At 41.7% G+C, this 14744-nt stretch overlaps 2 protein-coding genes across 8 annotated transcripts in view; one reads left to right on the top strand and one right to left on the bottom strand.

Moving 5' to 3' along the window:
• The first annotated feature begins 193 nt into the window (after positions 1–193).
• Positions 194–6428, top strand: NDUFAF7 (NADH:ubiquinone oxidoreductase complex assembly factor 7). Of its 2 annotated transcripts, XM_065680104.1 has the most exons (10): positions 194–327; positions 405–568; positions 663–743; positions 1402–1512; positions 2754–2964; positions 3446–3504; positions 4188–4301; positions 5113–5256; positions 5601–5774; positions 6150–6428. In XM_065680104.1, exons 1-10 carry the CDS (start codon positions 261–263, stop codon positions 6360–6362), a joined length of 1338 nt encoding a protein of 445 aa, XP_065536176.1. In that variant the 5' UTR covers positions 194–260; the 3' UTR covers positions 6363–6428. The 2 variants fall into 2 exon arrangements, with proteins under 2 accessions (XP_065536176.1, XP_065536177.1); XM_065680105.1 differs by lacking the exon at positions 663–743.
• Positions 6429–6838: 410 nt separating this feature from the next.
• Positions 6839–14744, bottom strand: part of PRKD3 (protein kinase D3) — a 44581-nt gene continuing 36675 nt past the window's right edge. For all 6 annotated transcript variants that reach the window (XM_065680100.1, XM_065680099.1, XM_065680103.1 and 3 more), the window contains 6 exons: positions 14047–14153; positions 13297–13458; positions 12774–12872; positions 11824–12091; positions 10863–10948; positions 6839–10044 (listed from right to left, as the gene is read on the bottom strand). In XM_065680100.1, coding sequence (XP_065536172.1) covers positions 9871–10044; positions 10863–10948; positions 11824–12091; positions 12774–12872; positions 13297–13458; positions 14047–14153 — 896 coding nt within the window. In that variant the 3' untranslated portion in view covers positions 6839–9870. The remainder of the gene's footprint in view (positions 10045–10862; positions 10949–11823; positions 12092–12773; positions 12873–13296; positions 13459–14046; positions 14154–14744) is intronic.

The raw sequence follows: 14744 nt of genomic DNA on the forward strand, positions 1-14744 counted from the left end.
ACGGGCGCGCGGGTCCTGTAAGGGGTGTGTGTGGCGGGGGAGCAGCTCTCCAAAAGAGGAGGGGAACGAGAGCAAGCTGTGGGAGAGGGGGGTGGTTCAGACAAACCGGATCGGATCTTGTCTGTCAGTCGCCCCAGCTGCGTTTAGCCGGCGGCCCGTTCTCACGCAGGTGGCGGGATGCAGCGCGCCTAGCAAGCGGCCAGGACCTGGGGAGGAGCAGCGGGCGGCTGCAGCGCGCCCCGGTCGCCCCTGGTGCTGCCATGGTCCTGCTGCCCGCACGCCGCGCTCTGCTGGCCGCGGGCCGCCGCTGGCTCCCCCCTCACTATGGTAACCGCTGCCTTTCCCCCCCTCTCCTCCCCGGCGCAGCGAGCGCCCCGCTGAGCCCCCCTCTGCTCTCCCCACAGCTCCGGCGGCGGCGCGGCCCTCCTCGGGCGCGGGGAGCGAGCTGGAGAGTGAGGGGCCCGGCCGGGACACCGCGCTGCTGCGGCACCTGCTGCTGAAGCTGCGGGCCACCGGGCCCGTGACAGTGGCCGAGTACATGCGGGAGGCGCTCACCAACCCCGGGCAGGTGCGGGCGGGGACGGGCCGGGGGCTCCGCGCCTCCTCCAGGCGTGCCGTGCCGCTCACCGCACCCGCGGCCCTTCTCTGTCTGCTCCCCGCAGGGCTATTACACACGCTGCGGCGGTATCGGCGAGAGCGGGGACTTCATCACCTCACCTGAAATAACTCAGGTGTTTGGAGAGGTAACGCGCAGTGCCTGGCGCGTGGAGTAACTTGCTTTCACTCCTGAGCTGCGCGGGGCCAGCTGTAGTTTCCAGGCCTGCGTTTGGGTGTGTTACCGATGTCCAAATACTTGAATAGCAATTATGAGCTTCCAGTTATTATCTAGAAGAAAAATGGGGTTTGGAGGAGTGAAGGTGGTTTCTGTAAGGTCAGGGAGCCCTTTCATGCGTTACAGTCAGGAACACCATCTGTGCTTGGTAGCACTTGTTTTCGTATTAAAGAGAGTTACAGTAGTTTCCCAGTGTGAAAACTCAGGAATTATTTTCAGGCTTTGGTGTGGTTTGTGCATCACTTCTAGCAGTGAAGACTGGCTTCCCTTTGGTGAAATACATGTTTATGAACAGTTGTTCAGGGGCAGCTGGGCAGTAACCTGCATTCGAGCCTGGAATAAAAGTTCTTGCTATAGCCAAGAAGTTTTACTGATGGAGAGTTGCTTCTCCCGGTCTGACAGCAGCCACCTAATCATATTTAAAGAGATGGGGGGAAGTTACATATCGTACTGATTTTTTCTTAACTGTAAAATCTGGCGAGAGAATACTGCTGTAGTATCTTAGCTATTGCACTTGCCACCAAGTCTGGGAGTGATTACTGTAACTCTTTGTGCTGTTTCTCTCTCAGTTGATAGGAATATGGTTTGTCAGTGAATGGATAGCCACAGGCAAGCCCAGAGCATTCCAGCTGGTGGAGCTAGGCCCGGGGAGAGGCACTCTGACTGATGACATGTTACGGGTAGGTGAAAACTGTTATTCTTTATTCCTGATGTTTTGCTGTTGGAGTTTACCTTTTCCTGGTAACCAAATCATTTCACTCAGGAGATTTCCAGTTTAGACTCTAATTGAAATACAGGCATATTTCTGAGAGCAGTCGTCTCAGTTGAAAGCAGAACACAGGCCAGCATGTACACAGTGCACAGACACACATAAAAGCTTTCAGAAGGGGAGGGTAGGAATATGCCATTACAAATTATTTCTGTATAGGAAAGCATTGTCCAAACTGGAAACCATTTAGGAGGGTGCTGCTGTGTGTAACTGGGAAGGAGGCCTCAGTGCAAGTAATAGGAGAAAGAGCGTGAGGACAATCATACAGAAGTTGAGTTGTGCCAGTTTCTTTGGGGATTTCAGGGGCACATTCCTTCTGAGTTAGAATCAGACTCATAGAATAGTCAGGGTTGGAAAGGACCTTAAGGTCATCAAGTTCCAACCCCCTGCCATGGGCAGGGACAAGGGACACATGACCATGTCACCCAAGGCTCTGTCCAACCTGGCCTTGAACACTGCAAGGGATGGAGCATTCACAATTTCCCTGGGCAACCCATTCCAGTGCCTCACCACCCTTACAGTAAAGAACTTCCTTCTTATATCCAATATAAACTTCCCCTGTTTAAGTTTTAACCCATTACCCCTTGTGCTATCACTACAGTCCCTAGCAAAGAGTCCCTAGTGAAGAGTGAAAAGTTAACCCTTTGTGTTCAGTCATGCTTATATGGCTGTCAATTAAAATACTACTGATTTTAAAACAGATTGCTGGTGGGATTTAGAACCTCAGAGGTACTTCTATTACATATGTTAACGAAAAAACTCTAATAAGCAAAATGAAATGTAGGATATTGAACACTTTTTGTTCATGGTCCTTGTGAAAACAGAACCATTCTTCTCCTAATGCTAAACACTCTGCAGGTTTTACTAGACTGCAGGCTATTACTAAGTTGCTAGATTAGCATTTCATGTTGTTGTCCTTACAGCTGTGTAATGCATGCTGCATTTTGCCAAATTTGTTAAAAGCATAGTAGCTTTTATCAAAATTCTTCTGGAAAAGCAAAATGCAATCTCTTTCACTGAAATTACTTTGTCAAATGAAAGCCAAATAAATCTTTCATCTTGCATAGAAATAGTGAGATTAAAAGTTAATTCTTAAACCTTTAACATATGCAGCATGTGACTGTGCCTAATAGAATTCATCTGCCTTTATAGGTCTTCAAACAGCTTGCCTCTTTACTTAGTAAATGTGATGTCTCTGTTCATCTGGTAGAAGTGAGTCCCAAACTCAGTGAGATCCAAGCACTGCGGCTAACAGGAGGGAAAGTGCAGTCAAAACCTGAGGACAATTCTGCCTACATGAAAGGCATTAGCAAGACTGGAATTCCCATTTCCTGGTACAGAGACATTCAGGATGTGCCACCAGGTAAGGAACTTGAATGTCTCGCTACAGGGATGACATCCTTCCTCCGTTTGCAGCTTTTGATAATGAGGACATCTCTGCTAACCTTCACAATGGATAGAAAAGTAGTTAATATACACATTTCTTCATGTATGAGTCTGAGGCAGGATATTAATCCATTTTCGTAACAATTCTGACTACCTGCATTTTCGGATAGTTACCCAATTGCATGTATTCTGACTTTTTGTTTTCATGGGAAACCATTCACTGGCTTTATCTGAGCCTCCTTTTGTGAGATACTGATCTAACATTCATGAACTGGAAGCTAAAGGCAGCTGTAGAAATGCTGTCTTTGATGTACCTAAGCAGGAAGTAATGATAGATATTTCACAACCACATTAGCTAGCTTAATTCATTAGAAGTCATAAAAGCATTTACATTTTCAACTGGAAGCTGGTATAGAACCATTAGTAATTTAACACATTCTCTTTTTACCTTCCCACAGGTTACAGCTTTTACCTTGCACATGAGTTTTTTGATGCCCTGCCAATACATAAGTTTCAGGTATAGCAAGATGATTATTGTAATTGGGACCATCTACTTAAATGCCTTCTTTCTTTGAGGAAGAGTAAAATTAGGGTGCCAAACTGGACACATGTGTTGCCTCTGATGTTAAAATGTTCTTCCTGACTGAATTTGGACAAAAAAGGCTTAATTCAGTTGATAACTGTTCTTGAATGGAAATCTTGCAGAAAGCTTCTTCTGCTGAGAGAAGGCTCCAGCTTTTTAATTCCCATGTTATTTTATCTGCGACTACTAAGAAAGCCTGAAGGGCTGCCACTTGAATGGTAATGACAGTGGCAAAATAGAGGCTAGTTAGGATTCAGAAGTGTCTTTCAACTTCATTTTAATTCATTAAAACCATTGGTAGAATGAAATACTTTATTTTGATAAGTTAAATATTGTATTGTCAATAGAAAAGCATCATTTTTTTAACAGCGCCATTCATTCTTTTGAGTAAAATTAAACCTGTATTTGTTGACTCTGCAGCTGAGTCTTCTCTTTGGAAGAAGAGGCTTCTTCCAAAGCAGTTACTGGAATTAAATAGGAATAAATAATTGTTGTTAATAGTGTATTATGTTCTTAAAATGTTTATGAAAATGCTTGACATGTTAGTGCAATCAAAGAAACAAGCTACTGTTGTAGCCACTGAAGTATAAAACAAGTGCTTTGGGCTCATCAAACAGAGAACAGAGAAGGGCTGGCGTGAGGTGTTGGTTGATATAGATCCAGAAGTTCCTGACCAGCTGCGGTTTGTCCTGTCTCCATCCCATACGCCTGCGACGGAAATCTTTCTCCAGGTGAGGTTGTGCCTACCAGAGCTCATCCTTACATCTTCACCGACTCTCTCAAGTACATTCACTGCTGCTCAGTTCCTCTGACAGCAGGAGGAAGGCTCTCAGCCTGCAGACAAGTAAACACACCTCACCATTTCCATTCTGAGAAACTTCCATTAGCATCTAACTTTGTATGCTTGAAAATATAGCACAGAAACAAACACGTACATCAAGCTTTGCAACATCAGAGCTTGAACAGACAAAACGTTCCAGAGAACAAACGGAGGGAGCAAGGGGCAGGGAGAGTTCTGCATTGTATGTGTCACATCAGTAGAAGCAGCCTTGCCTGAGCCAGGCTCTCAGCACAGCGCTGGGTGCTTCTGTGCTACACTGGCCTTTAAAGGAGAGGGTCTAAGATTACTTTTTTTCCTAAAGTTCACTGGATTCTTAAAGTTACGAAATGAAGTAGCTGAGACTAAAACCAGTTACAAAGTCTCACACAGGCCTTTTTGAAGGGTGCACACAGCCAAAGAGCAATTTTCCTACTTTCAGTACCACAGTAATGCAATTTCACCAGATGCAGGTATTCTTGTTAGAAAAATTTGTATTTCAGTCAACGATAGGTTACAGAAAAGATGACTGAAATCCAGCACTCAGAAACAACTAATTGAAAATGACTGTTAGCAAAAGCTCAAGCTCCAGGTAGCATAGAACACAGCCCTGCACCTCTGTGTCCCAGTGAAGCACTGACAGTTCCAAGACATCAGGTGTGAAGAACTCTTGCCTTGTGCTTGTTTGCTAACACAGGTGTTTTGATCTTTGAACTCTGCACTAGCCTGAGGAAACAAGAGATCATGTGGAAGTGTGTCCTGAGGCTGGTGTCATCGTTCAAAGGCTTGCCTCTCGGATAGAGGAGGATGGTGGGGCTGCACTGGTTGCTGACTATGGTCATGATGGAACCAAAACTGACACTTTCCGGGTAAGTCCTTTACCCTGAAATAATAAATAAAAGGTTACAGAGTATTTTGGCTTGTCATTTGGAACATTAGGCTCTTGTAACAGAAGTAGCTTGGGTGGACATAATAACAAAAATTGCCTTATGCTGTAATGATAAAAACTGAGTAATAAAGTCCTTAGTTAATCAGTACGCATAAGGGTTTGTCAGACAGAAAGGATTATCTGAACCCTTCCTACACTTATCCAAGATCTTCCAAGTATAATTTGCTGTTCTTACTCCTCACAGGCACAGCTTAGTGTTGGCTATCCCCAGCTGTGGGAACAAGGGCTACAGCTGAGTGTGATCTTTCAACTTACACTTTTCAGGGTTTCCGGGATCACAAGCTTCACGATGTGCTGACAGCCCCGGGGACTGCAGACCTGACAGCAGATGTTGATTTCAGCTATCTTCGAAAGATGGCACAGGGAAGAACAGCCACATTGGGCCCCATAAAACAACGGGAGTTTTTAAAAAACATGGGCATTGATGTCCGGCTGCAGGTATGATTGTGTTACAGGTGCATAAACTCTCCTAATCCACATGCAATAACCTTAGCCAGCAAGAGAGCTGTTATAAAAGCTGATTTCAAAGGGAAGTTGTTCAAAACAACATGGATGGGTGAGATCAAGTGTTGCTTCTCCTAGACATAGGTTACTCTGGATCCCTCAAAGTGAACTTATTATATTGTGGTTAGGAGTATTTAATGCAAGACTTTGCTACATACAGCAATGTATGAGTTCCATCACGGATCTCACCACTTCTACTGGACAGTACGGCTAAGTTAGTTTTAAGTGAAAGGGGTGCAGCAAGGGATCACAAGTATGAGGGAATTTATAGGAAAGCAGGAGGGGTTTTAATTGACTTTCATTTTTCAGGTGCTGTTGCAAAATTCACATGACACAGCGACTCACAAGCAGTTACTTCACAGCTATGATATGCTGATGAACCCCAAGAAGATGGGGGACTGTTTTAACTTTTTTGCCCTGCTGCCTCACCAGAGACTTGTACATCCTGACAAGAAAGATAAACGAGAATCAAAGCCTCCCTTACCACCTGTGGCTGGATTTAGTGAACTCTTAATGAAGTAATTTCAGCTACTGCAGTAGTAGCTTGCAATAGCAACTCACTGAATAAATTACACAAATAAAAAGGAATAGAGTCCTGCCTTTTATGGTTTCATGTACTAAATGTTTAGCAATTAATATGATTGGTGTATAACTGCATGTGCAGTAAGGTAAGAACCAAGTATTTTACCCTTGAGCTGAAAGCATATGAACCATCACTTCTCCAGACTGTTTTCTCACCCCACTCTACGCTTCAGGGCCATGTTTTGGTAGGGAGTGCTATTTTGGAGTAAAGGTAGTGCTTGTGTTTTAACAATACTTTTGAAGGGAGACAGGAATCATGCAAAAAGAGTTGTTATTAGTTCAGAGCACCAGCTAACGGAATTCCCACGCCAGGGCATATCTAGTGACAAATCCAGAAACAAGGAAGTATAGAGAACCATTTACTTCCAAGAACATTTGGCAGGAGAGTTAATTCATGTAAATAAAAAGAACAAGTCTGATAGGGAAATAAATTTTATTTTCAAGCTTGTCAGAGGATATTTACAAACAATGGGATGTATAAAAATATAAAAGTACTTGACAGTGTCCTTTTGAGGCTATAAATTTTACATGAGCTTTTTTCTAGCATCATCATAGCACTATTTCTTATGAACGCAACTTAATTCACCTAGGGGCAGGGATATTAAACACTGTAATCTACTGCTGTCAAAGGCTGCAGTAAAGGTAGAAAAAAAGGGAACAGAAAACCTCAGCTATTTTTACTATGCTGAAGAAAGTTTACTCTTAATGTATGTCATGTCTGATTTTGTTTTGGTTCCTTGACTCTTAGCTGCTTGCAGCTTCTATTGTCTGGCCCCATAAGTCCACGTACACAGTCAGCTAATGTCTTCCAACTGCCAACAGCATTATTTATTTTAATACAACTTGAAGAATAAATAGCTCATATAATATTCTGGAGCACAACAGACTTCATGGGGAGAGACATCAGCCAGGCCTTCTACTTCATTGTTGTCCCCTCCTTCCTCTATTCCTGTTGTGCTTTTTGGAGTGACTGAACTGGCTTTACTTCCTCCCTTAAAACCACCATAAAAACCCAAAACAAATCAAACCCCAAACCACAGGAAAACCTGAAGTGACAGCTCAAGTATAAACACTGAAGTTTATACCAGACTGAAGCTGCATTATTACAGTTAGGACAGAAAACAGCAACAATTTCACTGAAATTTGGGCACTTGCACAGTGGAACTTGGAAAAATGCCCTGCTTCCCTTGCCAAGGCAGGGTAAATGCCAGACTGCTGATTTTCATGGGTGACTGCTCTGGTTCCATAGATGAAAAACAGTGCCTTGCTCCTGAACAGGACTGCTCCTGAACACCTGCCTTAACAGGATGGCACAGTTCCACTCAGAGTTCCTCTGCTCTCACTGCCCTGAGAGTACAGAATGGGGAAGGTGACCCCCAGTGCAGGAGTGGCAGTGACAGGACAGCTATCAGGCAGGTCCCCTGCACAAACCTGAGAGAAATGTGTGCTAGGAGAGAGGACTCTGGTGGCTGGAAAGGGTGCTGGGTACTGCCATGCACTAGCATCTTGTGCAAGGTTTGGCATGCCCTAACAGGGAAGCCAGAGTGCAGCCTTTACCAGCCTGGATACCTGCAGAATGCAGTGGCAGCCAGATCGAAGGCAATAGGAAAAGGCAGGTTAAACATCCAAACCTACCTGTGGTTATATATTCCTGCAGCTGCTGATGATGTTATTATCACCAGGTCACTGTCACTGCAAGCAGCTGCCAGCCCTGAAATAACCTTGCCAAACTTTATGTATATCTCACATAGAAAAATGTGAAAAATACAACAGTAGAAAAAATACTTATCTACAAACACACACACAGAAAGTCTTTACAGGAGAGAGAGGAGATACCCCAAAACCTCTCGCTGACTTTGCAGTTCAAGCCTGTATTAGTTCTTTAAAAAGTATTTAAAATCAAGCTGCAGTTGAGCAGCTTGGCAGATCAGGGATATGTACAGCCGTTCAGCACCTTCCAGCATCACAATGCTGTTATCCCACACAGAAAGGAAGACTTCACTTTTTCCATTTCCCAAAATCAGACAAAAAACAAAACCAAAACCAACTTCCTTCTTTTTGCATTTAGCATTCATGGCCTCAAATATCTTTGAAATACCATGAACTCTGACTGCTACACTGTCCTCCAAGGGAATCATTTCAAAGAACACTGCTGCTTACTCTCTATTGTGCCACACATGCATAAATGGTTGGAAATCCATCAGCTGAGGCATCTGCATAGAAACTGCATTAGGAGTTGGTCTGGGACTCCTCATTCAGCTCAAACAACACAGTAAAGAGGACAAGGACGGGCTGCAGGTTAAGGTCAGAAGGCAAAGCCCCTTCTCCTACAGTCCAGCTGCCCTGGCAGACACAACAGGTGATCTGATACTCAGCATTGCTCCCAGGTTTTGAGCAGAGTTAAGACACAAGCTCGCAGGCTACAAAGTGCTCCTGATGTAAGTCCAGAGAACCTTAAAAATACTAGAAAAAGATGAGAAAAATTTAAAAAATCTAATTACTCAGAACAACAGAAAAAAGTTGCATGTGCTCTTCCCTAGTTTTCCACATCCTTCTGCTAGAAGCTGGTTTTCCACAGTGAAAAGGTACGCTACATCAAGTCTTGTGTGCTCTCTGTGCATTACTTGGGTAATGCCTTTGGTGTGTAACAACAGCATGTGCACCAGCTTTGTGCAGCAACATACTGTTGTGGCTTACTGCTCTGTTTTAACAAGCAACAGAAAGGACTAGCACAGCTTTGATTGTCATCTCTTTGGATTGTCAGCCAGCATTTCAAGAGGAATGTGAGAAGTTAGGGGGGATTCTCTTTTTTTGAAGGTAACTGGAAAAAGTTCAGTTAGGGCAAAGACACACATATTTAACTGTCTTACCAGCAGCAAGTTATTCCTTCATCTGTGAAGCTGTATTTGACCTAAACCACCATGTTTTGCTATTAGCCAAGGTATTCTGCACTGATTTCTTTTTACAGTCTCTTGTCACCATGCAGAGTTTAGGAAATGGGAGATGTATCCAAGTAACAGAAAACAGTCCTCTATGGCCTAGTAAATAGAGATTAGAAAACCATTACAAAATTCTTATTGTGTAGGCTATGAAAAAAAACCCAAAACAAACAACAAAACCAACAAACCAAAACCAGTCCAAACCTTGAAACCACACAAACCATTCAACGTGTGCACATTACACCTCAGTAATGGCTTTGTAGTCACCCAACTTGGTGAAATGCAACCCAGTGGGGCCTGTCCCACTGTCCAGTAACTACTCATACTTTAAGCAGAGATGGAGAGAAGCTTGTCAGATGACAGTCCATTCCCAAGTCATTGCAGGATCCTCTGGGGCACTGCACACTGAACAGCATATAGCATTCAGAAAGAGCAACAGTTGTGCCAAAACTTATCTTCAGTTTCTGTTGGAGTATCTGTCCTTGCTGCAGTTTAGCATAATGAATAGATCAAGGGTCTTCTTCCATATCATCTGGGTTGGGAGCCATAATAAAATGCTGGGGGTACTCAAGGTTGTGTTCATAAGCATGTTCTTTCCAGCGTGCATCATCACTCTCGTGGGTAATGTAACGCTCTCCGATGCGTGTTTCAAATTCTCTGAGGTCAAGCCAAGTCTGATAATCCTAAGGAGTAAACGAGACTTAAGGAAGCAGTGTAAGAAACAGCAGTACTCCACTCCCACAGACAAATTCTGCACTTTGCCTCTACTTTTAGTATAATGTTAAAAAACCCAAAACCAAACACCTCTCCCCAAAATACCCCAACACTGTCCACAAAGAATTGTTCACAATTACAGTAGGCTGGTATCTAAGGTTGTAATACTGTAAATCCTCAAAACTTTTTGTAACAAGACGGCTATGTCAGCTTCATTATAAAATTAATTGTATACATACCCATATAAGAAATTATACTCATTCCAATATTGTTTGTACTCAAAAGTAACTGAATTTTCCCCTTAACGTCTTTTAGGTTATTTGGGTGCATGGATACATCATACAGTGTTGTGAAACCATTGCCAAAGGAACCCATCTCAAAGTGGTGGATAAATTCGTGGCACACACCAGCCTGTGTGTCTCTTTCAGCATTGAACTAACAATGTTTGTCTCTAACACTCATTGCAGTGCAGCTTCATGCACACATCACTGCCCACATTCAGGAGATGCCAGAAGAGTAAAACTATGTTGGTGTCAAACAAAAAGTAAGGGGCATAGTGACAGTAAGATAAAGTTTCCCTTGAGGAAAGAAGCCATTAACAGATGGACAGAACACCAGAGCACATAAAATGTAAAGCTAAACCCAGAAATATGCAACCCTCTGTGAGTGCTTCTTAACAGACTTTGATAGCAGCAGATTTAATAAGCCTTTGAAGGATTTAATAGAAAAAAATAAAAAAGATCATTATTCACCCATTATAAACATAGAAAAAGGCAGATGGATTTACCTGTAGCCACGGGTGACTAAGGGATTTGTCAACACTGAAACGCTTTCTCATCTTCACTTGAAGCAAATTGTTTATTAAATCAATGGCTGACAAAGAACAGGGTAAAAATGATATTGTTTAAATATTCACCACCTCTATCATCATTCACATGCTGCAGTGAAAGTCAATTTTTTTACAAGTGTTTGTGTGTATCCTAATGAATGCTTTCAATCAAGCTCTTGAATTTTGCATTTAGCTTTGCTTATGTTAAATGAGGCTACCAAACAGGTATGGGGTAAGCTTCCCCCTAGCTTTAATGGAAACACTAGAAGATTTATTATGTTACTTGTTAATCTTCTCCCCTCCTGATTTTAGTGGTTTTCAGAAATGCCTAAATAACTTGAGCATAATCCTGTGTTCCAAAATGATGCAGCTACTTCCACTATTGTATACTTCTGTGTATGTCCTTCCACATCTACACATGTGTTACTTACATATACACAGCTGGCACTGGACAGCATCAGAGACCAACCCTGTAAGCTTCTAGATTGTTCAGACCTGACATTTAGATCCAGGTTTTGTTTCACTTGCTAATGTACAAAACTAAAATTCCAGCATCAACTTAGAACTGTTTCTGTAATATGAGTTTAGATTAAGTATGTTTTGAGATCAGCATTCAGCAAGTACTCACACATGATTTAACTTTTCATTGGGAATTTTGGGAAGTTTCAGGTTATTTACCCTACTCCTCATGCATGCAATTATTTTTTCTTGCTAAATCTATTAGCCCCTCCTGTATTTGACAATATATCTTTCACAAATATATCCCAGCTCGTATTTATCCATTTTGGCATAGTCTACTAAACTCAAGCTATCGATAATTCTCACACTCCTATCTACTGAATTGACCTCGAAGTTTAAGCACTTCATTGCACTAATCTACATATAAAGGCATTCTAAAAGGAAAAATTAATTTCCTTACCTTCACTAGAAATTTCCTTCCACGGATTTGGTGGGTACATAAATGCTGCATTTTGAATCTGATCATTGATATCCTCATCTTCATTGAATGGGAATGTACCACTAAGGCTCACATAGACAATAACTCCTACTGACCACATGTCTAGAGAGCGGTTGTAACCTTTACTCCTGAGCACTTCAGGGGCAAGATAAGCAGGTGTCCCCACCACAGAGCGCCTGAAAGATTTTTCACCAATGATGCGTGCAAAGCCAAAATCACACAGCTTCACCTGCAGAAAAAATACATTTTGAACTGAGAAGTCTCTGCTTGATCTCCAAAGCATGCTGCTGCCCAAGACCAGAGTGGTACTTGATATACTTTCTATCATCATTAAACATGGCATGCACTATATCAGAGACAAACATGATGTAAGCCGCTCAGTTAAGGTTTTAGGATGCTGGTTTTGCAGACTGCAGGCCTAAACTGGCCTTGCACAGACTCAGGTCTGAGGCAGTTTGTCTATTACGTGGCCATCAGTGTGCAAGTAAGGACAAAACACTTGATTCCCAACTCAGCACATTTTCAGAGGCAAATCTGCACCCTCACAGGGCACAGAACCAAAACTTTAAGATCACATTCCTCTTCATCAGATTCCTGAAGCTAGTGGCTTCAGCTACGCAGAAATCAAACAATGAGGCTTAGCTAGAACCCAGACCCAGCTTTTGAGTGGAAAGAAACTGAAACAGACCACTGAGCATAAAGCTAGGCTAAGGGTTGGAAGGAAAGAAAAAAAAGACAACTATAGTACATCTAATTCAAGTAATTCTAGACAAAGTCAGTTGATCAATCCCACAAGAGGTCACTTCTTAAGCTTCAAATTCTGCACCTCTTAAAAAAAAAAAAATGAAAAACGAAACAAACAAAAAACCCCAGTGAAAAGTGATAAAAAGTATTTTTTAATCTTCACTCACTTGAGGGAATGGCTCTGCTGATGCTAGTAGTACATTTTCTGGTTTTAAATCACAGTGCACAATGTTCTTGAAGTGTAAATTCCTCAAAGCAACAAGTATCTGCAGGAAGAAAAAACATTTTCAGAACTATTTAAGCAGATCACAAGTGTCAAAAGCCACACACACTAACCAATACAGTCATTTTTAGCAATGTAGACTTCAAGAATTAACCCATATGTACTATGCAAGCCTATCAGGAGCTGGTACTGATGGGGTTTATTTTCTCTTCCCAACCCTGTCTTTTTGAATGCTTACTGTTTTAACACGAATCTTTGGATGCTCATAACGTTACGTGTTGGGAGAGAAGAGCAAAAAATTTAACATAATTAACAGCCAAATTCTTTCCATGTTTACTCAGCTTTCCCGTAGATGTGCAGCCCTCTGTTGTCTTTTAAATAACTGTGCAGAAACCCCCTTCTCCAAACTCCATTCTCACAGAATTAGAAAAGACATATCTACTGAAGCAGAGGGACTGACTACCAACCTGAGTGACCATGAACTTAGTTATTCGCTCTGGAAGTCGACTTTTCTCACTGGAAAGAATCATCTCTAGCATATCCCCATGCAGCTTTTCCATCACAACAAAGACACGTTCTGGCGTTTCAAACATACATTCCAGGTTCACAATCCCAGGGTGGTGCAAATTCTAAAATAAAGTAGTATAGGTATTTCACTAAAACAAAACAGTATGAAATATGCCGGATTACACAGAAATGTTGTACCACAAATCAAAAAGCAGTTAAGTGGAGAGTTAGCAATAAAAAAAAAATCCAAACCAACAAAATGTCTGAGGCAAGAAAGTAGCTTGAAACAAACATCAACCCCTGAAACATGCCAGTTAAGATTAATCTGGTTTAACTCAAATTATCCAAAATTATAAATTTACGGTTGATATACTCAGTAGCTTGAGTACAGAACATACACGAATAACACTCAGATTGAGGAGCCAGTAGTGGAAGACAGCAAAAATAACACAGAATTTCCTGTTACCTGAGTACACACCTTCAGTGGATCCCCTACAGGGGGCAGATACCACCCCCAAGTTATCAACTGTACCAAATACTCAGGAATTCCCGCTCTTCTAAGATTCCCTCTTATAAAAAGACTCAGAAATCACATATGCAGATTAAAAAAAAAAAAAAAAAAATCAATTCAGAGCACATACACACATGACAAAATCTCATTAATGGCTTATCTGAGAGAACTTCAATGTGATCCAAAAACACTTTTGTACCTGGAGAATAGCTACTTCATTACGAAGCTGACTTTCCTGTTTAGTTGGAAACCTCATCTTGTCAATGACTTTGATAGCCACATCTCTTCCAGTCTTCCTGTGTTTTCCTAAACAGAAAATCAATGTCAGCCATCAAAAGGTCACCATTTTTAAACCATCAGTTAGCACTTCTTTTTTCTTTCTCTACAGATTTATGGTCCGTGGTTTTCTCAACAATTGAAATTTGATATATGAGACCAAAAAATACAAGAAGAAAAAAAAAAAAAAAGTGCTGATTCATGTCTAGCATTTATTCTTTTTGTACTATTGTAAACAAGCTATACACTGCAAACAGAATTTTTTAATAACTGAAAGTGATAAAACCACATTTGAAACTCAAGTTGAAGTAAAGAATTTCTCCCTCTACTTTCTCCTCCAGACAGAAACTTGAAGGTAAACTGTTAGCATAAAATATGTCAATAATGCTTACATAAACAGCCAAACCACAAATTAAAATATGTATTTTTCTAATTGCTTGTGGCCACATTTCTCAGATGTCATTAAAAAACATATAACTGACAGCCTCCTTAAATGGATGACTTCTAATACTGTGTAATGCAGACAACAGTTAGAATTTGCAATTAAAAAAAAAAAAAAAAAAAGCAAAAAACCAAAGGCCAAATCCAGACTAGAGATTGCTCTGTATTTAACTGTGGTCA

Source organism: Lathamus discolor, chromosome 5 (genome assembly GCF_037157495.1).
Source record: "Lathamus discolor isolate bLatDis1 chromosome 5, bLatDis1.hap1, whole genome shotgun sequence".
NCBI classification, from domain to species: domain Eukaryota; kingdom Metazoa; phylum Chordata; class Aves; order Psittaciformes; family Psittacidae; genus Lathamus; species Lathamus discolor.